This window comes from Scyliorhinus canicula, chromosome 1 (genome assembly GCF_902713615.1).
Source record: "Scyliorhinus canicula chromosome 1, sScyCan1.1, whole genome shotgun sequence".
Classification (NCBI taxonomy): Eukaryota; Metazoa; Chordata; class Chondrichthyes; order Carcharhiniformes; family Scyliorhinidae; genus Scyliorhinus; species Scyliorhinus canicula.
The window spans coordinates 204,488,799-204,512,752 of NC_052146.1; the positions used below are offsets into that span (position 1 = coordinate 204,488,799).

General features: G+C 47.3%; 1 protein-coding gene across 1 annotated transcript in view; it reads right to left on the reverse strand.

Moving 5' to 3' along the window:
• Nucleotides 1-245: 245 nt before the first annotated feature.
• The window catches only part of hao1 (hydroxyacid oxidase (glycolate oxidase) 1), a 57,189-nt gene continuing 33,480 nt past the window's right edge, over nucleotides 246-23,954 (reverse strand). The window contains exons 3-8 of the mRNA XM_038806338.1: nucleotides 22,584-22,839; nucleotides 19,387-19,559; nucleotides 16,202-16,293; nucleotides 10,691-10,849; nucleotides 9,256-9,325; nucleotides 246-1,125 (exon numbers count right to left, since the gene is read on the reverse strand). Of these exons, the coding sequence (XP_038662266.1) occupies nucleotides 1,055-1,125; nucleotides 9,256-9,325; nucleotides 10,691-10,849; nucleotides 16,202-16,293; nucleotides 19,387-19,559; nucleotides 22,584-22,839 (821 nt within the window). The 3' untranslated portion in view covers nucleotides 246-1,054. The remainder of the gene's footprint in view (nucleotides 1,126-9,255; nucleotides 9,326-10,690; nucleotides 10,850-16,201; nucleotides 16,294-19,386; nucleotides 19,560-22,583; nucleotides 22,840-23,954) is intronic.

The window sequence follows — 23,954 nt, forward strand, 5'->3', positions numbered from 1 at the left end:
AAACTGAGGCCACGTTTAACTCTCAGGTGGACATCAAAGACCCCATTGCACCATTTTGAAAAGGAGCAGGAGATCTACTCCTGGCTCTGGCCGATATTTATCCTTCAATCAATAATACAAAAACTTAGTAACAATCAAAAATCCTTCAGTCACTGAACGATCATTTGGAAGGAAGGGTTTACATTTTAACAAGGTTACAAAGATGCAGAATTCCTTAAAAGGTTCAGAATTTTGTAAAACGTCAGTTTGAATGGAGACCAATTTTCTTTATTTTTTTTAACAGGTTAAACAAATAGAATTACTGAATTTGGTGATTGCTACTTTTATTCATTCATAATGCTGCCACAAGTGGAATAGAACTAATTTGAATTCATCTCCTTCTTCCCAGCCCCATGCAATCCTGATTCAGTCAGTGGATAGTCTAATCATTAGCTTGTCCCATTTAGATGACAGGGAGTGGATTTATACAGGCAAACAAGAGGTCACCGTGAGAAAGAACCGCGCATAATGAAGGAAGAATGTGCAGGGCTATGAGGAGAAGGTAGAGAATGGCACCAGGTGATTTGCTCCCTCAGCGAGCCAGCAGAGGCATGTTGGGCTGAATGGACTCCTTCTGTGCTGTAATTATTTCGTGATTCTATGAGTCCTGATTTCAACACAGTGAAAACGCAGAAAGGATATATCTTGTGAATGAATGAATTTTTAAAAAGCATAAACATGTATGAATGCAGTAATTTGTACAAATGATCAAGGTGACCAATTGACAAAGATTATCACCCAGACTGCCCTGGTCCCTAAATCTAAACAATATTCTGTGTGAGGATGCATGAAGGGAAATCTACCAAATTGTGAATTTTTTTGGAATTTAGTCATGCAATAAATCAATACAATATCACTTGACGACCTAACAAGCAGTTTACTGTTTTTGTGACTATAATAGTTTCAGACAAAGTTAATTGACTCCAGTTTTCGCTTGGAGAATTCTCGAACTTGGTTTGAACAGACTGCAGCATCGGTTACTGACTCTGTCAATGTCCGTATCACAAGAGTGTCCTCAGATGCGAGGTGTTACCCAGGGACTCCTTTTCACGAGAGACTTGTCAACTTCTTTCACGCTGCGACACCCTGAAACAACATTTTACATTTAATTCACGGATGCAGTGAGGACAGTGTGAGCAATTTAACCAGGGCATCTTCACAGTGATTCTCTTGAGCGCCAAAATAGTTTTTTCTGTAGTACGGCCGGTTGAAGTACTTTTGATGCAATTAATAGCGGCTTCGGGACCTCCTCCTGCTGCCGCTGGATTTTGCCTGCAACAGAGGGTGCCAAGGTACCAAGTGATCTTATTGACAGGTTGGTGAGGGGAGGATGGGGGATTTCCTCCTGCCCTGCCCTGCCCTAATGAACAAAGCCCAGGAAGCTCCCTGTCAAGGCCAGGGTGCCAGGCCCCAGGGAAACCCCGGGCTAATCTTGAAGTCCGTGTCATTGTCATCTCTTCTTCAGGGACTGCCTGTCGTCCCAGCAGTGGTCACTGCTCCAGGCTGCGTGGCTGCAACTGGACAGCTGCCCGCCATTTGATTGGCTGGCAGCTCTGGAGGTGGGACTTCCAATCGGGATGGGTTTCCCACCTCAAACCAATTAATGGACCAGTGACTGTTGAATTGACCACCAGGTCAAGCAGAGCGGACTTCAGCCTCAGATATGAGCCAGGGTGTGGGGAGTGAAGAAGGCCAAGACTCCCAGCTCCAGGTAAAATTCCAGCGGCACAGTGGTTAGCGCTGCTGCCTCACAGTGCCAGGGACCAGGGTTCAATTCCAGCATTGGGAGACTGTGAGAATTTTGTACATTCTCCCCTTATCCGTGTGGGATTCCTCCGGGTGCTCCAGTTTCCTCCCACAATCCAAAGATGTGGGCCGGGATGCTCCCTTCTGGTGACTAAGTCCCCATACCAGCAGGAACACCGGCGCCAATGACTCCGGCGACAACAGCCCCCCAAGGTGAGGAATTCTCACCTTTCTCGGGGACTAGGGGGAATGCCAGAGTGGTTGGCGCTGCTCCAGCCGGTGGCAAAGGGCCGGCACGAGTTCGCGCATACACGGCACGGCTGGCATGATCTCGCACATGCGCGGAACAGCCGGCATGATTCTACGCATGCGCAGACCGGCTGGCGGGGGCACACATGAAAATGAAATGAGCGGGGGGTTCTCTTTTCTGCGCCGGTCCCCGGGCAACATGGCGGGGCCGTACAGGGGCCCGGCGTGGAGGAAAGAATTGCCCCCACGGAACAAGGCGGCCCGCAGATCGTGGGCCCCGATCGCAGGCCAGGTACCGCGGGAGCCTCCCCTGGGGTCAGATACCCCCCACGCTCCCCCGAGGACCACCCCCACATACTCACCTACCAGGTCCCACCTTGCGTGAGGTGAGTAGTTCACGCCAGCAGGACTGGCCAAAGATAGATGGCCACTAGGCCTATCGGGGCCCGGAGAATTGGCGGGGGGCCCGGTGTCAACGGCCTCCCACCGACGTGGCAGGAATCCCGCCGCAGCCCGAAAAACGGTGCCGGAGAATACAGCAGCTGGCGGCGGGGCGGGATTCGCGTCTCCCCCCGGCGATTCTTCAACCCGGCGGGGGGGGGTCGGAGAATCTGGGCCGTGCAGCTTCGGTGTATTGGCCATGCTAAGTTGCCCCTTCATGTCCAAAGATGTGCAGCTTAGGTTGTGGGGATAGGACGGGGGACTGGTCTTGGATGAAGTGCTCTTTCAGAGGGTCGTGCTGACTCAATGGGCCAATTGGCCTCCTTCTGCACTGTAGGTTTTTTATGATAAATCTCACCAGGATGAATGGACAATCTAAATTCCACCAATTCAATAAATCTAAAATGAAAAATGTTGCTCAGCAGACACATATTAATAACGTCGGAGGAGAAATTTTAACTTTTTTTTTTAAAGATAGTTTATTGGAGGCATTTTCAAATATAAACAAAAACAGAAAGACTAGAAGGACCATAACAAACCAACAAAATGTAACAACATTTCTAATGCTAACTTTATACAGTCCCTCCTACCTCCCCCCTTTGTCCAGTGTAACCCTCAACCCCCCCCTTCTCCCCTAACAAAGAAAAGGTTGAAAAAGGAGAGAGAAACAAGACCCTCCCTCCCTCCTGCTTCCCCCGCTGATGTTTTAGCATGCTTTAAAGAAGTCGATGGCGAAATGTTTACTCTTGATGGGGCATCCAAATGCCCAAGGAAGATCTGGTCAATACTAACTGCCAGTCCCATTGGCACCACCTGGCTTGTTGTTGACCAGACTGGTTTCAGGCAGATGAAAGCAGGTGGCTCAGAGTCAAGGGGGGTTGGTAGTACTACTCAATGTGTTCCCCTTGGGAGAGGGCGGGATTAATGCTCGTAGACCTGGGTTTGAATCCCACCCAGACAGCTAGGAGAATTCAACTTCCATTAATTAATAAATATGAAATAATATGCTAGTCTCATTTATAATAATGATGAAACTGCCAGATTCAGGTTCACTGAGTCCTTTCGGGAAGGAAATCTGCCAACTTTACCTTGTCTGGCCTACATGTGACTTCAAATCCACAGTAATGTGGTTGACTCTTAACTGCCCTCTGAAATGGCCTAGCTAGTCACCCAGTACAAGGCAATTAGGGATGGGCAACAAATGGTGTTGCCGGCGATGTCCACCTCCGATGAATGAATAAGAATAAATGTACGGTCTATTTAAATATGAATAGTTGCTTCTTTTTTGGTGGGATTGGGAACAGATAGGGAGGGGGCTTATATTTTTTCATCCTCACATAACAGCACTCGAAAGAATAGCAGTAGGGCATGAGGAAGTAACTACAGTAATATCCTACTCTGTATTATAAAAATATATTTATTTCCCAGACGTCTGACACAAACAGTGGCATCTGTAAAGCCGAGGAGTTTAGGAAACACAAAAGGAACATTAGTCACTGACAAGAGACTCAAGTGAACACTTGCAGACGGAATTACCAGAACTTGGCGTCACTGCATTGGAATGAAATAACGGAGTAAATTTGTTGGGAGCTACAACAAGCCAAAGCAGACAGCAGTGTTGACATGGCTGTTACAGGTTGTGGCTGCACCTTAACTCTGGGTACCAGGCCACCGCCCCCCCCCCCCCCACCCCAATTCCCCCCCCCCCACCCCCAGTGAACAATGTCAACTCATATGCCCGGTAACATGTTGAGACTACATTCAGCAGCCATAATATTGCTTTCAATTGTGTCTCAAGAGGGTGATCCAAGCCAAAACAACAGAAATTCCAATTCGTTCACACTGTTCCGTCATTATTCAGTCATTCATTTTCCTCATTTACTATTGGGCTTCCTTCACTTTGTCTGAAATCCAGACCAGTTTAATCAAAATATCAGCCAATTTGTACAGTTTGAGGCGATATGTGATAGCTATACCCAATGCCTTGAGCCGACAGCTCTTTGTAAGTTGAGGGTTTGCTGAGAGTGGTAAGTACAGAGTATAGTTAGGATGGATTGCCAATGCTGGCCAGGTCTAATGGTGCCACCCAATCTGTCAACAGACAGTGGATTGGCCAAATTTATCTCGGCAACATGGGCTGAGGCAGGAGAAAAGATGGCCGATGTGGACAGTCTTTGTGATGGAGAAGATACCAGGGCCAAAGTTCAAGCTCAAGCTGGGACAGTGACCTGGGGGGGGGGAAGGGAGTGTCTATAATTGGTGGCTGCATTTGTGAAAGGGGAGGAGAGCAGAGGCCAAGTATGAAGACAACGGCTTTGCTCTTTCCATTGTTTAACTGTAGGGAGTTATGGCTCATCTACGATTGGATGTCAGATTAGCCGTCTGGCAACAAAGCAGGAGTGAGGAGGTCAAAAGAGGTTTTGCTGAGGTAGCATTCGACTGACAAAGTACATCAGCTGAGTACATGCAAAACCGAGCATTGGGTATTCAGAAGATGTCACTCTGGGCTCCCTGTAACAGAGAATTAGGAAAAGGGGGGAAAATAGATCATTGTGGGACTCCAGGGGTGAGGGTGCGAAAGAGAAACCATTGCAGGGAATTGTGTGATAATGCATGACAGGCCAATCCAACTGTGGAGTGCACTGTTGAAAGGGAAGATGAAGGCGATGCAGAATGAATAAAGTCTGATTTAATATTCCTGTTTCATACATTGAAATCATTTGCTTCAGTGTCTTACATTATCTAGTAACCTTCTGGAATTGCAAAACTGCATGGAATGGATGGAAACTTGCAATAACCAATGTAACATTGCACAAAATTAAAAACCAAATTAAAAACCTCAAGCAAGTCAAAAACATTTGCTAATCAGGCAGGAACAGCACGATCTAAATACTACCATCGCTGGCACTCAAGTAGTCATTTATTCCTAATATTTGGGGTTTGGGTTTCAGAGTTGCCACATTCCATCACAACGGAAGATCCTCGCCCGTTTGTATCACACTCACAGGTGCTACACTGGAAGGCACGTTGGGCAAAGAGAAGGAAGAAGAGCTGTCCTCTTTCACACTGAAAGGCAACTTCCAACTGATAAAGACCAGCTTGCCAAACATGATAGTGGATGAGTTACACAGAATGCCCAGTTGGGCCTGGGCATCAATGCAGAAGAGGGCAAGAAAGGTAGCAAGATAAATATTTATAAGTGTCCTGCACCAAATAATGTCCTTAAGTACATGATGGAACTTCAAATGTCCATCACTAAAAGTGGCTCTGTAGCACCACTACTGTCAAAGCTGGCTGAGTCTGGATGGACATATCTGTTGGATTAGGCCTGTGGCATTTGTTGAGGGAAGCATACATAGATTTACATAGAATTTACAGTGCAGAAGGAGGCCATTCGGCCCATCGAGTCTGCACCGGCTCCTGGAAAGAGCACCCTACCCAAGGTTAACACCTCCACCCTATCCCCATAACCCAGTAACCCCACCCAACACTAAGGGAAATTTCGGACACCTAAGGGCAATTTATCATGGCCAATCCACCTAACCTGCACATCTTTGGACTGTGGGAGGAAACCGGAGCACCCGGAGGAAACCCACGCACACACAGGGAGGATGTGCAGACTCCGCACAGACAGTGACCCAAGCCGGAATCGAACCTGGGACCCTGGAGTTGTGAAGCGATTGTGCTATCCACAATGCTAAGGAGGGGAAAACCTACTAGACCTTGTCTTCACAAACCTAAATGTCAGAGATACAACTGTCCATGACAGTTAGAGTGACCATTGCACAGTCCTGTATTCACACTAGAGCAAATACTCCATCATGTAGCTTGGCACTGCCACTGTGCTAAATCTGATTGATTTAGTACATCAGCACATCGATGAGAAAGGTGCAGCTGGAAGCATTTGCTAAAATCTTCAGCCAGATGTGCCGAGTAGATGATTCATCTCGGCCTCCTCCTGAAGTCCTCAGTATCATCAATGTCAGTCTTCAACCAATTCAATTCACTCCATGTGAGAAAAAGAAATGGCTGAAGGCACTGGATACTGCAAAGTATATGGGCCCTGACAATATTCCAGCAATAGTACTGAAGACTTGCGCTCCAGAAATAGCCACACCACGAGCCAAGCTGTTCCAGTACAGCTACAACACTTGCATCTACTCAACAATGTGGTAAATTGCCAAGGGGTGTCTAACACACAAAAAATAGGAGAAATCCAATCCAGCCAATTATCATCCCGCCAATCTCCTCTCAATCAATAAAGTAATAAAAAGTGTAATTGACAGTGCTATCAAGTGACACTTACTCAGCAATAACCTGCTCATTGATGCTCAGTTTGGGTTCCACCAGGGTCACTCGGCTCCTGAATTTATAGCCTTGGTTCGATTTTTAAATATACATTCAGAGTACCCAATTCATTTTTTACAATCAAGGGACAATTTAGCATGGCCAATCCACCTACCCTGCACATCATCATCATAGAATTTACAGTGCAGAAGGAGGCCATTCGGCCCATCGAGTCTACACCGGCTCTTGGAAAGAGCACCCCACCCAAGCCCACACCTCCACCCCATCCCCATAACCCAGCAACCCCACCCAACGCTAAGTGCAATTTTTGGACACTAAGGGCAATTTTCTTTTAGCATGGCCAATCCACCTAACCTGCACATCTTTGGACTGTGGGAGGAAAGCGGAGCACCCAGAGGATACCCACGCGCACACGGGGAGAACGTGCAGACTCCGCACAGTGACCCAAGCCAGGAATCGAACCTTGGACCCTGGAGCTGTGAAGCAATTGTGTTACATCTTTGGGTTGTGGGGACATCCTTGGTTCAAACATACACAAAAGAACGTAATGCCGAGATGAGGTGACTGTGACTGTCCTTGACATCTAGGCAACATTTGACTGAGTGTCATGGAGTCCTAACTGAAATAAAGGGCGCGATTCTCCCAAAGGGAGACTGAGTGCCGACGCCGGAGTGAAACCCAGAGTGTTTCACTCCGGCGTCGGAGGCCGCTCCTCGCCCCCTATTCTCTCTCCTCCCCCCCCCCCCCCCCCCACCCCCCCCCACCCCCATGGGGGCTAAGAGCAGCGTTGTGAGAAACGCGGCCGCCGGGCCTTGACGCTTGCGTCAAAGCGGCGGGCCGAGAATGACGCGGCCAGCGGCGCCTAAGTGACGTCAGCCGCGCATGCGCAGGTTGGCCAGCTCCAACCCGCGTATGCGCGGTTGCCGTCTTCCCCTCCGCTGCCCCGCAAGATATGGCGGCTTGATCTTGCGGGGCGGCGGAGGGGAAAGAGTGCGTCTCTTAGAGATGCCGGCCCGACGATCGGTAGGCAGCGATCACGGGCCAGTCACCTCCTGAGCACGCCCGTGGTGCTCGATCCTCCCTCCGCCCCCCACAGGCCCCACACTTACCTGTCGCGCGATGTTCACGACGGCAGCGACCAGGTGTGGTTGGCGCCGGCGTGAACCAGTCAGGTTCGTCAAACCGCTCGGCGCATCCGGCCCGCAGAATCGCCGGGCGCCCTGAAAAACGGCGAGCGGCGATTCTCCGAGCGGCGTCACGCAAAACACGACACGCCATTTTAGGGGGGGGGAATCGCGGGGGGTGCCAGGGCGGCATGTCGTGATTCACCCGGCCCTCCCGCGATTCTCCAACCCGGCGTTTGGAGCGGAGAATCGCGCCCAAAGTCTATGAGAATCTGCAAAACTCTCCACAGTGGAGTCATACCCAGTACAAAAGAAGATGGTTGTGGTTGAAGAAGACCAATCATTTCAGTCCCAGGACATCACTGCAAGAGTTCCTCAGGGGACTGTCCCTTGCCCTATTGCTTTGGAGGGCACACATTTAAGCTGAAAATTACAACTGAAACTCATGTCAGACAGAAATTTTAAAGAGATATTACACAGAAAATCCTTCTGATGCAACCTTGCTGCATAATATCTGCTCATTATCAAAGCTGAGATTGATAATTTTTTGTTAAGCAAGTGTATGAAGAGATATGAAACCAAGGTGGGTACACGGAGTTAAGATACAAATAAGCCAGGATCTAATTGAATTGAGATGGCAGAACAGGCTCAAGGGGCTGAATGGCCTACCCCTGTTCCCAAGGTCAAATACTGTGTCGGTGATGTGCATGTTGAAAGAGATGGCAATGCTTTCTCAATTGTATCCATGTAAGGTAACTAAACATTTTGCCAGGCATGTGTGCACCGTGTATTGCCTGTGCAGCAGGAAGGTCATTATTAATTAAGAGCACTTACTCAACATGCGCCCGTTTCTTGCTGCAAAACTCCAGAGTCAGCAGGACCATGCCTCGTGCCAATAAACACAGCACTCAACATCACCATGACAACTTGAAGCAGGCCCAGCCCCCTTAACTCCACACTGGGGGGGGGGGGGTTCACAATTTCAAAAAGCAAATGAGGTGAATCATTTTTGGCAGATCGTGGACGGAGTTGAGTGGATAGCTGGAAATGGCCGGCAACCATCAAATGGACTCAGACCGAGTTAAGTTGTTTGATGGTTGACTGACAGAGGTGGGAGCGGGGGAGGGGGGGGGGGGGGGGGGTTGAGGGAAATGATAGCTGCAACAGAGAAAAGTCAAATGAACCCAGATAAAGAATGAAAGGAAGGAAACCGATGAACGGAGAGAGAATAGATTGACAGATATTTGGACTAAAAATATCGGAGACGTTTTCACCCTTTAGCAATAAATGATTCACACTGTTATGTAAATAGTCTTAATGCCAAGATAATTATTCACATGCCACTAACCTGCAAGAGCCAATGCTAGCTTGAATTCTTCCTTTAACATCTGCAGAACATCACAAACTCCTTCTTCCCCCTATTGTCTCAAGAAAAAGTGTGATTTAAAAACATTGACATTATTTTACGGTGAGATATGCAGGCCCCAAAATGTCTCTGCTTTTCTGGACGAATGTTACTGACCAGATATTGAGGGTAGGAAGGGGAAAGGATTTGGGATCAAATCTGGTTCCACCGTGAACCCACTTTGTATCAGCCATGGTTCGGTCGGTGGCACTCTCGTTTCTGAGTCAGGCGGTTATGGGTTCAAGTCCCATGCCAGAGATCTGAGCGCAAAAAACAAGACTGATACTTCAGCACAGTACTGAGGGAGTGCTGCAGTGTTGGGGGTAACATAGAAACATGGAAAATAGAAGCAGGAGTAGGCTATTCGACTCTTCGGGCCTGTTCCGCTATCCAACATGATCATGGCTGATCCTCTCTCTCAATGCCAATCTCCAGTGCTTTCCAGTCTCCCATGACACCTTTAGAGCTTAGAAATCTATTTTCTTCTTTAAAATATTCAGTGATTTGGCCCCCACAGCCTCCTGTGGTTGAGAATTCCACAGGTTCGCCATCCTCTAAGCGAAGAAATCTCTCCTCATCTCAGACCTAAATGGTCCACCCCATATCCTGAGACCAGGACCCTTGTTCTAGATCTCCCCCAGCGAGAGGAAACAACACCCCTCCACCCAGTCTGCCCAGCCCTGTCAGAAACTTAATGAGATCCTCTCTCATTCTTCTAAACTCCAGTGAGTTCAAGCCTGGTTGGTTCAATCTCATACGATAATCCTGCCTTCCCACGAGTTTTTCCCACGAACCTTTGCTGCACTCCCTCAATGGCGCCTTTCAGATGAGATCTTAAACCGAGCGCCCATCTCCCCTCAGATTCCTTGGTAATTTTATTTCTACTTATCTTTCAATAAACATCACAAAAACTTATTATCCGATCAGCATGCATTTATGGGAGCTTGCTGTATACAAAATAGGCAGTTTTTCCGATATTACAACAGTCACTATGCTTCAAAAATAGTTCGCTTTAGAGCAGAGAGGCTATGAAACATGCTACAAAATAAATTATTAAAGTTTCCAACCGAAGCACACAGAGAAATCTAGTTCAATGAATTAGCTACCAAATGGGTCATTGTTTCTGAGACAGAATTGTGTCCTTTTTCGCTGCTTCAGTGTCACTGCGGATTTCCAGGTTCCCTATAGGACAAGGTGCTCAGGGAGCACTGAGAATAGCACAGGCCCCTACCCATGTTAAATGAACAGTTCTGTCTTCCAGAAATTAGGATAGGAAGAAGAGTGACAATAGTTCGGGAGTGAGGGTGGGGGTTAAAGCTCTCCAATTATCCAGAAGCCTGACCAGGAATGTCCTACATTTTAACCACTCTCTCTTTACCTGATACGCCAACCCCCAGAGAACAGGTCTTCCCAAAAACACAGCCTTGGCGCCCAATGCAAGAGCTTTCAGCACATCAGTGCCTTTCCGCACTCCACCATCTAAGAAGACTTCAACCTTGCCTTCTACAGCTTCAGTGATCTCAGCAAGGGCATCAATCTGAGGGAAGACCAAGACAAGGATGAAATAGAATGTTTTTTGGGTGCTGTACGTTTTGAGTTTATTATAGTAATCTGTGTTAGCTGTGGTACTCTCAGTTCTAATATGCCTTCAAGAGATATCAGCATGAGATCACTACAAGTGGAAATGTGGCATGTGATCCTGCCTTGGTATCATTTTTGCTTTGAACAGAGCACAGACGCACAGCTCTGAAAGACTTCAACCTGTACCTAGACTTAATAAGCGAACCCACATGGTTATCCAATCCCTTGTGAGCGATTGGTGCCTTGTGTCATGTACAGTAAATAGACCCATGATATTATATCAATGCAATAACGCAACATTCTCTTGTCTCTGAGTCATAGGTCATGGGTTCAGTTCCTGCTCCAGAGGTTTGAGCGCAGACGTCTAGGCAGACATTCTAGTGCACTACCAAGAGGGTACTGCAGTTAGAAGTATGGTCTTTCAGATAAGAAGATAAACCAAGGCCCAATATGCTCTCTCAGGTGGAAATAAATTATCCCACATTATTTCAAAGAAGTGCGAGTGAGTTATTCCTGGATTCCAAGCTAATATTTATTCCTCAATCACAGCCCTTAAAAGGACAGATTGAATTTGGACCTGAACTTGGCAATCAGAGTCGGATCACCACTCCACGTCTAACTTTTCACCTTGAAATATTTCCAATTCTTTCTCACCCAACCTTACGACTCAGGCCGGGCAAGAACTGTACAGGGCAGTGTGCTTCTGGGGCCTTCTATTGAGGGCTTCAGAGTCAGATGCAAGGGGCCATGCACAATGTATAACACACCGATGGCCATAAATCAGAGAGCTTTGACGGTACAGCCATATTCAAGCGAGGGAGAAAGAAGGCCTGTCATTTGAGGGATGGAGTTGGCCGGGCATTTGGTTGTGGGGGGCTGGGCTGATGGTCAGGCAATTGGTGGTGGGTTGAGGGTGGTGCCGGGCGTTGGGAGTGGGGTCAGGCAAGCTGCCACTCGGAAATGGGGCCGAAAGTTGGGAACGGGGTTGGATAATCGGGGGACGGGGGACGGGGATGGGGACGCGGCAGGGGGTGGTGGAAGGGAGGCTGGTTCGGGCAGTTGAGTCAGGCCTGGGGTGGTCGTCAGGAGTTTGGGAAGAATCTTGAGGGGGGAGTGGAAGACTTGTGGATAGTCAGAAGCTGTGGGGAGCCCCATGAGTTCCGGGAGGAGTCCCGGGAGGAGTGAGGGGGAGGGGGGGGGGTCCATGGCAAGGAGGGTGGAGTCCCTTAAAAGTCCCATGGGGTGGGGGGGTAGAGTACCGTCGGGGTTTGTTAGGGGTGGAGGAGTCCAGTAGGATGGTGTCAGGTGGGGAAAGAATCCCAGGGGTACTGGGAGTCCTTTGAAGGGAATTGTCGGTGGGGGGGGGAGCCAGGAATCCCAGGGGGAGATGGGGGAACGTCGGGGAGACTGTCATGTAGAGGGTAGTCCCATGGAGGGGCACGGAGGGGCGGGGGGGGGGGGGGGTGCCCCAGGGAGGGGGAAGAGGAGTCCCATGCACGGGTAGATGAGGGTTGGGGGAGTTCCCTGGTGTTTCAGCGGGTTGTGGGGAGCCACTTGCAAGGGGCACTGTGTGGGTCTGTACAATAGTTACCCAGAAGCTGGACGTGATTTTAATTCTTCTAACGTTACCTGGCTAACTACTGATATATGACAGAAAGAATCGTTAGAGGTTTGCGATTTAAATTGCAATATTTCACGGTTCCCAGTGCAGGGCAATCGTCCAAAATAAGTTTGAACATCTGTGCAATTGCCATGCATCCTTATCTGGAAACCTTTAGAGGGCGGAGGGGCAGTGGGGGTTCCTCAATGCATCTTTCGGGTAGCCTCCAGTTACATTGCCCTGAATTGGAATATCATAGCCCATTATCTGGTCATTATTGCACTGCTGATTGGGGGAGACAGCAGTACACACATTAGCTTCAGCGTTTCCCTCTCTGTTACCCTTCACCGTTCTGAGGTGGATAAGATATTGGGGTGGGGAGACGAGGGAAAGCATTGGGGCTGCTAGGGCAGAGTGGCTGGGAGACTTGATGCTGAAACTCCTTTTGAATCAGTTCCTTTATTATTAAAATCCTGGGGCTTACCATTGTATTGGATTGGATTTGTTTATTGTCACGTGTACCGAGGTACAGTGAAACTTATTTTTCTGCTTGCAGCTCTGACAGATCATTTAGTACATGAAAAGAAAATACGTGATAGGTCAACGCAAGGTACACAATGTTAATACATAGACACAGACATCGGGTGAAGCATACAGAAGTGTAGTATTTATCTAATCATCCATAAGAGGGTCATTTTGGAGTCTGGTATCAGCAGGGAAGAAGCTGCTTTCAAATCTGTTCGTGCGTGTTCTCAGACCTTTGTATCGCCTGCCCGATGGTAGTTAGAAGAGAGAATAACCCAGGTGGAAGGAGTCTTTGATTATGCTGCCTGCTTTTCCAAGGCAACGGGAGGTGTAGACAGAGTCAATGGATGGGAAGCGGGTTCATGTAATGGACTGGGCGGTGTTCACGACTCTCTGACGTTTCTTACAGTCTTGGGCCGAGCAGTTGCCATACCAGGCTGTGATGCAGCCAGATATGATGCTTTCTGTGGTGCAACTGCAAAAGTTGGTAAGAGTCAATGTGGACATGTCGAATTTCCATAGTTTCCTGAGGAAGTATTGGCACTGTTGTGCTTTCTTGTCCGTAACGTCGACATGAGTGGTCCAGGACAGATTTTTGGTGATGAATGTGAAGCTGTCAGCCATCTCCACCTCAGCAGCATTGATGCAGACAGGGGTGGCACAATACTTTGTTTCCTGAAGTGAATTACCAGCTCTTTAGTTTTGCTGGCATTGAGGCAGAGATTGTTGTCATTACACTACTCCACTGGGTTCTCTATCTCCCTCCTGTATTCTCACTTATCGTGTTCGAGATCCGACCCACTACAATCATGACATCAGCAGAATTGTAGATGGAATTGGAGCCAAATTTTACCTCGCAGTCATGTGTGTGTAGGGGTATAGGGAGTATAGTAGCCGGGTAAGTACGCAGTCCTTCGGGGCCCCGGTATTGAGGACTATCGGGGAGGAGGTGTTGTTGCGATTGTGGTCTGTGGGTCAGAAAGTCAAGGATTCAGTTGCAAAGTGAGGAGCCAAGTCCTAGGTTTTGGAGCTTTGATATGAGCTTGGCTGGAATTATGGTGCTGAAGATGGAGCTGTAGTCAATGAATAGGAGTCTGATGTAGGAGTCTTTATTGTCGAGATGCTCCAGGGATGAGTGTAGGGCAAAGGAGATGGCATCTGCTGTGTACTGATTACAGTGTATGCAAATTGCAGTGGATCTAGGCATTCTGGGAATATGGAGTTGATGTGCCTCATGACCAACCTCTCGAAGCACTTCATTACAATTGATGTCAGGGCCACCGGACGGTAGTCAGTGAGGCACGTTGCCTGGTTCTTCTATGGCACCGGTATGATGGTGGTCTTCTTGAAGCAGTTGGGGATCTTGGAACGGAGTAGGGAGAGGTTGTAGCTGGTCCACGCAGGATCTGAGTGCACGACCCGGGACCCCGCCTGGACCGATCGCCTTCCCAGGGTTCACTTTCAGGAAGGCCGATCTGACTTCGAAGCTGTGACGGTGGTATGGGTCTGTTCGGGGCTGCTGGGACAGTCGACAGCGACTTAATGGTATCCTGCTCGAACCGATCATAGAATGCATTAAGTTCATCGGGGAGGGGTGCACTGCTGCCGGAGATACTGCTCGGCTTCACTTTGTAGTCCGTTATGTTGTTTAGGCCTTGCCACAACTGACGAGAGTCTGTAACATTAATCTCTGACTCTAGCTTGGTCTGATATTGTTTCTTGGCATCCCGGATGACTTTGCGGAGGTCGTACCTGGATTTCTTGTATAGGTCAGGGTCGCCTGCCTTGAAAGCCTTAGACCTGGCCTTCAGTAAGGAATCAATCTCCCGATTAAGCCATGGTTTCCGGTTGGGGAACGTACATACTGCTTTCTTTGGCACGCAGTCGTCCACATTGACTAGAACCTGAACTGAACTAGCCATATACTGTGGCGGGAATTGTCACATACAGGACGGATAATTTGATGGACCATTCTCAGGGCAGGCGCAACTTGAAAATCCCGCTCTTGGAATTCTGTGGCAAATTTTGACCCACCATCATCCAGCATCCACAAGGTACAAGTCAGGAATGTGATGGGAACCTCTCCACTGTGTGGATCAGTGCAGTTCCAACAAACCCAAGACGCACAACACCAAACAGGACAAAGTAGCTCACTTGGCAGGCTCCCCATCCACCACCTTCAACATTCACTCCCTCCATCATCAGCACATAGTGATAACAGTCCCTCAATTCCACAGGACACCTCCCCCGGGACTACAACACACCAAGTATTCCTCAACAGTGCCTTCGGACGTCTTCCACCTAGAAGGACAAAGTCAGCAGGCATTAGAGGATACCACCAGCTTTAAGTTTCCCTCAAGTTTCACCCCATCCTTCACTGCTGCTGGGTCGAAATCCTGGAACTCTTTTCTTAACACATTGTGGACGTACCTACACCACATGGACTGCCGCGGTTCAAGAAGCACCTTCTTAAGGATGGACAACAAATGTGGGCTTTACCACTGGTGTCCACATCCCAAGAATAAATTAAAATAATTGGGTGACTGGAATGTCACTGAATGTAGGATGAGAGTCTTGCATGTCTCTTATGCACAGTCTCCAAGTGTCATTCATACTGGCACCCGATATTCACAGAAACACAGAACGCTATCGTGCAGAAGAAGGCCATTGGGTCCATCGTGTCTGTACTGGCTTATGAGCATTCTGACTTAGTATAATTTCTCCTACCTTTTCCCCGCACCCCTGCACAATGTTTCTCTTCAAGTAATCAGCCAGTGCCCTCTTAAGTGCCTCGATTGAACCTACCTGCACCACACTTCCAGGCAGTGCATTCCTGACCCCAACCACTCGCTCTTTTGAACAAGCCGTTTTCTCACATCACACTTGCTTCTTTTGTGAATCACTTTAAATGTGTGCCCTCTGGTTTTTGATCCTTTTGTGAGTGGGAACAGTTTCTCTCTATCTACACTGTCCAGGTATTGATGTACTGCAAACATCTCAAATGCATTGTAGACCTCAGGTCTGGCATCTGGTAATGCATTCTGCCCGCTGTGGACATTATCGGTACCATTGTGTTAATGCCCAGAATCCTAAAGGGCCTAACATCAACTGATAGCCGCAACAAAACCTTCAATTACATGTCTGAATATAATAATATTGGCTGTCGGTTGGGGGTTAACTTACAGTTGCTGGTACACAATCCAATTGCCTCGCTCCATGATTGGATACAAGTATCCCAACAATTCCATGCTTAACCGCTTCCCTGGCATCATCGGCTGAAATTACAAAGACCTGGCAGTTAGTAACAGTGGCTAAAATAGTTTCTAGTGAAAATAAAATAACAGCATCTGTACAAACATTCAGGAGTGGCTGAATAAACTGCGAGAGTGTAACTTTCTCCAAACACGTCAAATCCTGTAAGGGAGACGTGCATCTTTACACTTTCACGGTCCCTTGCTTTTATTAGCTTTCTGCTCCACATTCTCAAAGAGGTCCTCTTGACTATAGGTGGTATGGTTTTGTATCCAGGGTGTCAGTCAGGTTGCCTTGTTCTGTGATACCTCCATTTATCTTAATTAACAAACCCTTCCACTGAAGTGTTTTTGTATCGTTTTAAGTTATTAATACGATTACAGTAATAATGTGTATTTAATTTAATTACTTCACCATGTCAAATGAACATGATTGATTGCTGAATTTGTTAAAGAATAATAAAATTCCATACTAAGATGGATTATAAGACTTTCTCGGCAACACATGCTTTTTGCATCAATATCATGCTTCATTTTCATTCCAGAATAGTTTGTCCTTCAGTGTCTGAACTATTTTTGTACTGTCAGGATGGAGGCCGGTGGAGTTACCTGCCCAAGAGCAGCAGGTAGCCAATTAAGCTACCTGCTGCTGACCCTCATTGATCCCGACATTGGGATCCAAATTCAAATCCTGCCCTTGGTCACTTGTTTTAAAAGAAAATAAATGTAGAGTACCCAATTATTATTTTTTCCAATTAAGCGGCAATTTAGCATGGTCAATCCACCTATCCACATCTTTTTGGTTTGTGGGGTGAGACCCACGCAGCATGGGGAGAATGTGCAAACTGCACACGGATAGTAACCCGGAGCCGGGATCAAACCCAGGTCCTTAGTGCCGTGAGGCAGCAGTGCAAACCAATGCACCACCTTGCCGCCCTCCTTGGTCACTTGTTGACTGTTACACTCAATAGACTGTATATGTACTGGAGGGACTTCTATTAGATTCAGCAGCTGATTGATCAAGAAGAGGAAGTGATTTTATGATCGCACGGCCATCCTGGAGACCAGCGATCACTTACAGAGGCAGGTAAAACACCTTGGAAGGTTTTCCAGCTCACCGAGAGTCTGCTTTGGCAGGAGGCAAAGTGAATTGGGCTCAAGCGGAATTTGCTGCATGCGACACCTTTTGTGCGGAACAAAAACCTTACCTCATATTTTTCAAATATAAAATATAGAGAGATTTGCTCATTGCTAACTCTAAAAACGTCAAACTGGCCAAAGACCTAAAATGGCTGAATCTATGTTTGCCTTGTTGCTCGTTCTGGTGAGTGCGCTTTACACTCGATTGGCTCTGTTTTATTACCTTGCTCTAGAGTCACCAGGTATCTTTATGATACCACCACGAGGTTCAAGTTCAAGTTCAGATCAATGACTCAATACACCAATTAGTAAGGTTCAAATCAAAACATGTTTATTAATACACAGTTAATCGCTACTCATGCATACAATACTAAAAGACTAGGCTATTCCTACCACTAACAGGCCAGTACTTATCTGGATATGGGAACCCGCTGGGTCAGGGAACAATGGCCTCTTGCTCGATCCTGAGTCTGCAGGCTTCCAGTTGGTATGGACAAAGGGGTCAGGAGCATCTATCTCGTAGCGTGCATTGACTGGACACTTACTTGATGGTGCAGCAGTTGGCCAGGCCTCTCCTTCTTATGGTCAAGTTCTTCGAGAGCTGCTAAGATGTTCTGCTGGGAGGGCCGGCTAAGAGAGTGAACTGAACTGGGGACCTGTCTTTTATAGGTCCCAGGGGCTTTGCGCCCTTTTGGGCGGACCCCGTGCTTACTTCCAATCGATTGGATCCCATACCAATTGATTGGTTTGAATTCCCCAATACTGGGACTGTTCCTCGATCGCTGGGCGGTTCTTTCTGGCTTGTTTGTCTCCTTTGTCTCGGACTCCTGTTGGCGCCGAGGAGTCTGACTTGCTATTGAGTGTCTTAAATGTAGCTAATCGTTGTAGCTATTGTTCCCGGGGATCGCTCATCAATATGTATAACTGTGGGTTTCAGTGCAGTCTGCTTTCTTTGCAGGCAGAATACACAGGAAAAGTCTGCAAACTGCTTGTTTCTCTAGGATTGTCCAATTTCCCTGCTGTCTTTGTGTTTCTCCATTTTGTGTGGGGAAGTGGCCAACTCAGGTGGCTACAGCCTGTGCCCCCCCCCCCCCCCCCCACCCCCCCTCCCCACTCCAACAAACCTGGCCATGTCAGGGAAACTCACACATCATTAACCCTGAAGAGCCACAAATGGGCTGCACAAATCAAATTCGAAGAGAGCTTTGGAAATGCCATCTGCATTTCAAAGTCTAGGCTGGCCTAGACTTGTCTTGGGGGCCCAGAAAAGAGATACACGCCCTTTGTCAAAGGCAGTGTAGAGAGTTGGTCATCATGAGACATGGGCCTCTGGCTCGTGGAACCAGTAATATTGCCTTGCCAAACTGCTAAGTCACAGTTTGTCTTCGCATCATCTAACTAGCAACCTCACAGGCAAAGAGCTTTAGGCCAGGTTGGACATGTGGCCCCATCTACGCTGCTTCTGCTGGAAATTCTGTACCAGAGCCTATGGGACTGATTCAGTTCTGCATGCCTATCTCATTGTATGAAGTCAGCACACCATTTAAAAAAGGAATTATCCAGCACTGGTTTTCAACCTGCAGACCTACGTGAAATAATATGTCATAGGACTTTGATTCTGGACATGAGAAACAACATTTATTTTCTCTGTGGTCTCTGTACTTTAAATATTTCCCTTCTCTATCCCTTTCTTAATGTTTGAGTATGGAGGCAATGTTGCAACCTTCCTCCTGTGTTTTGAGAATGTTCAAATAAACTAACCCTTTGAGTTTATCCTATTGTGAGGTCTGCTGTGGGGTTATTTATAGAAAATTGGATTGCACCAAAACCAGGGGGTTGGAGAAATATGCTACTGTGTCTAAGGAGGAATATAGACTAAACATCTTTCTGTTTATAGTGGCTGGTGAGAGGAGGAATTAGTGCTGTTTGAATTAACCCCCCACCTCCTGTCCGTAACACGTTGGGAAAGCGACTTACCTCTCAGGATGCCTTTGAGAACAATGGGTAGCTTTGTCAGCTGCCTCAACCAGTCAATATCATCCCATTTTATAGAGGAGTCGATAGCATCAGCTGTGTAGACGGCCAGTCCACTATCGTCCCCATAGTCCTTTTTGGAAAATGCCAGATCGAGTGTCTCAAAATTTGCCATCCTGAAAACAAATAGTTCACATAAGGAAGCTTGGCTTCACCCTGTGATAATCACACAAATATGTTGCGAGAGAGAGAGAGAGAGAGAGAGGGATAGGAATACAATTGTTTGGACCAATGTTACCATTTTCTTACTTGAGTTGATCTGTCGTGTTAATCTCAATTCTCTACCATTTCTCACCAACCCTTAACAGCCTTTTAAAAAATTAATTCAAGGGGATGGGGGCTTCGCTGGCTAGGCAAGCATTTAATGCCCATGCCTAATTGCCCTTGAGAACTTGTTGATGAGCTGTCTTCTTGACCTGCTTAGTCCATGAAGTGTAGGTACACGCTTGACTTTATCCTCACCAAGCTGCTTGTGGCAGGTGAATCTGTCCTGACAATATGGTAGGAGTGGTCACTGCACAATGCTTCTGGAGATGAAGTCCCATTTTCATATTGAGAATACCCTCCATCGTTTTGGGTAGCAGTACCACCATGCAAAATTGGATAGGTTCAGAACAGATCTTACAACTCAAGATTGGGCATCCATGCTGTGGGCCATCAGCAGCAGCGCAATTGTCCTCAACCACAATCTGTAATTTCATGGCACCGCATACCCCCATTCTATCATTACCACCAAGCCAGGGGATCAACCCTGGTTCAATGAAGAATGCAGGAGGGCATGCCAGGAACATCAGCAGGCATGCTTAAACACGAGGTGTCAGTATGGTGAGGCTAGAACACAGGCCTAATTGTGTGTCAAAAAACATAAGCAGCAAGTGATAGACAGAACAAAGTGATCCCACAATCAATGGATCAGATCTAAACTTTGCAGTCCTGCCACATTTAGTCATGAATGGTGATGGACAATTAAACAACTCATTGGAGGAGGAGGCTCCACAAATGTCCCCATCCTCAATGAAGGAATAGCCCAATGCATCAGTGCAAAAGACAAGCTGAGGCATTCGCAACAACCTTAAGCCAGAAGTGCGGAGTGGATTTTCCATCTCGGCCTCCTCCAGAATCACAGATATCAGTCTTCAACCAATTCAATTCACTCCATGTGATATCAAGAAGCTGTTGAAGGCACTGGATACGGTAATGGTTATAGGTTCTGACAATATTCCGGCAATAGTCCTGAAGACTTGTGTTCCAGTACTTGCCGCACCCTAGCCAAGCTATTCCAGTACAGCTACAACAGTGGCATCTACCCGGCAATGTGGAAAATTGCCCAGGTATGTCCTGTACACAAGGACCAGGACAAATCCAACCCAGGAATTTACCACCCTGTCAGTCGACTTTCAATCATCAGTAAAGTGATGGAAGGGGTCGTCAACAGTGCTATCAAGCGGCACTTAAGCAGCAATAACCTGCTCACTGGTGCTCAGTTTGGGATCTGCCAGGGTCATTCAGCTCCTGGCCTCATTCCAGCCTTGATTCAAGCATCAGCATAAGAGTTGAAGTTCAGAGGTGAGGTGAGAGTGACTGCCCTTGACATCAAGGCAGCACTTGACCGATTATGGCATCAAGGAGCCCTAGCTAAACTGGTGTCAATGGGAATCAGGGGGGAAACTCTCCGCTGGTTGGAGTCATACCTGGCACAAAGGAAGATGGTTGTGGTGGTTGAAGTTCAAACATCTCAGCTCCAAGACATCACTGCAGGAGTTCCTCAGAGTAGTGTCCTAGGCCCAACCATCTTCAGCTGCTTCATCAATGACCTCCCTTCCATTAGAAGGTCAGAAGTGGGGATGTTCGCTGATGATTGCACAATGTTCAACACCATTTGGGGCTCCTCAGATAATGAAATAGTTCATGTCCAAATGCAGCAAGACTTGGACAATATACAGGCTTGGCTGACAAGTGCTGCACAAGTGCCAGGCAATAAGAGGGGATCTAACCATTGCACCCTTACATTCAATGACATTACCTTTGCTGAATCCTCTCCAATCAACATCCATTGACCAGAAACGGAATGAGAATAGCCATATAAATATTATGGCTACCAGAGCAGGTCAAAGGCTAGGAATCCAGCAGCAAGTAAATCACCTCTTAACCGCAACCCCCCCCCCTCCCCCCCCCACCCAAAATAAAAAGCCTGTCCACCATCAAAAGGCATAAGTTAGGAGCGTGCTAGGATACTCTCCACTTACTTGGATGAGCACAGCTCCAACACCCAAGAAGATTGACACCATCCAGGACAATGTAGCCCGTTTGATTGCCAGCCTTTCCACAAACATTCATTCCCTCCACCACCACCTGGAAGTTCTTCTCCGAGTCACTCATCATTCTAACTTGGAAATATATCACCGTTCCTTCACCGTCGCTGGCTCAAAATCCTGGAATTCCCTCCCTCCCTAACAGGACTGTGATTATACCTACACATCAGGGACTGCAGCAATTCAAGAAGGCAACTCACCACCACCTTCTGAAGGGCAATTAGGGATGGGCAATGAATGCTGGCCTAGTCAGTGATGTCCACATCCCCTAAATGCATAAAAAAACATGTGCATATGTTAGCCTCAAGTGGACAAAATGCATAATGCAATTTTTATGCACTACAAACCGCACAAATGATGCCCTGTTCCCACATGCAGCATCCATGAAGAGGCAAGATGACCTTATGTTGGCCCATTTGTTGCCGGTGGTTAGTCCATTTCCCAAGGTAAGATGTAGCAGTTGACCCCCAAAACATTAATGACTTACAAACTGGCGTGCCAAATGCTTTGTTAGATGCAGCATATTTTACACCATACTTGTACACTGCAACAAAGGAAGTCATGACCCAGAGTTTCAGGAAGAAGGAAGGGTCCAAGATGTAAGAACATAAGCAGCAACACAACATGGCAATCCAAGCAGCTCTATTTTGATATTTAGTGATCTCAACATTCCGTTTCAAATTCTTGGCCACAGCCAAGTTTCAAAAAAGCAAGAGAAGGATTGACCCACAAAAAACTTTATAATTCTCCTGTAATAACCTGAGCGAATTACTCCTGCTGAAGAAAAACCCTATGCACCAGCTTTCATCTTCAAACAGATTGTATTACCTGAGGTGAGGGGGCAGTTTGAACTTGTTCCGCACATCTGCTAAGCGTTTCCCCAGGTACGGCGTGTCCACGGTTAAGAAGATTCCTCGGTAGCCAGCTGTCTCCGCTCTTCTCACTAGGGATTTGGTGACCTCCCGATCCTTGTAGATGTACAACTGCAGCCAGCGAATTGCACTGGGTGCAGCCTCAGCTACTTGCTCAATGCTGGAGGTAGCCCAGGTACTGAGCATCATTCCTATGCCTTGAGACCTGCAAGCTGTACAGCCAGGTGTAGGTGTTTTAAAAAGAAGTGTTAGCTATGGATCGGAAAAGCATAATTGTTGAGCAAATATTTGAAGCACGGTGATTCTAATAGAAAACAATACACCCAAAATATATCATCACTCTCTGTTGAGGTCTTACTTGAAGCATGCGGCATTTTTGTGTACTCTACTTTCAGAAGAGCGGTCACTCATTTTGGGCCAGAATGTTCTGGTCCCATTCAAGATAGGAATTGTCATGGGTGGGGTAGAAAGCTTGACGGACGAGGGAAAGGTCCTTCGCCTTCGAGTGGGAATTTCTGGTCCTGCAGTGGGCAGAACCAGAAATCCCCAGTCAATTTGTAACTATTTGAGCTGGGAATGGCTGGTGGGGGGGGGGGGGGGGGGGGGGGGGGAAGGGCTGGCATTGTAAAGTGGAATAAGTTACATTTACCTCCTGAGGGATTAATTGAGGCTTTGCGGCACCTTGAATAATGTCCCTGCCTTTTAGTCAAAATCTCCGGATTCAAATAGGGGAGACGGTTGCATTGACACTAGACTAGCAAGAGATCCAGGATAATGTTCTCGGGACCAGGGTTCAAATCCCACCATGGCAGATAGTGAAATTTGAATTCAATAAAAATTTGGAATTAAAAGCCTAATAATGACCATAAAATCATTATCAATCGTTGTAAAAATCCACCCATTTTTGGGAAGGAAATTTGTCATCCTCATCTGCTCTGCATTTGAATCCAGGTCAACAGCAATGATAGTTGACTCTTAACTACCATCTGAAATGGCCTTGCAAGTCACTCAGTTCAGGGGCAATTAGGGATGGGCAATAAATGCTGGTGATGCCCACACCTATGAAATGAATACATTTAAAATAGTTCCACCTCAAGACTTGATGACCATGTGCACCGCCACAACGACCAGTGGCGACAGTGCCTTGGCAATGCTGAAAACTACAGCCTGGTGTACTTCGGGGGGAACCTACCTCTTAGGAATTGGTCTCTTCAGCCATCAGCAAGGATGCACCCGACCTGAAATGGATTGTTTGCTATGATCACCAATGACGAGATGCTTGGAGACGATCAGTGTACTGTGGGTGGCTGGTCCCAAATTAAAAAGC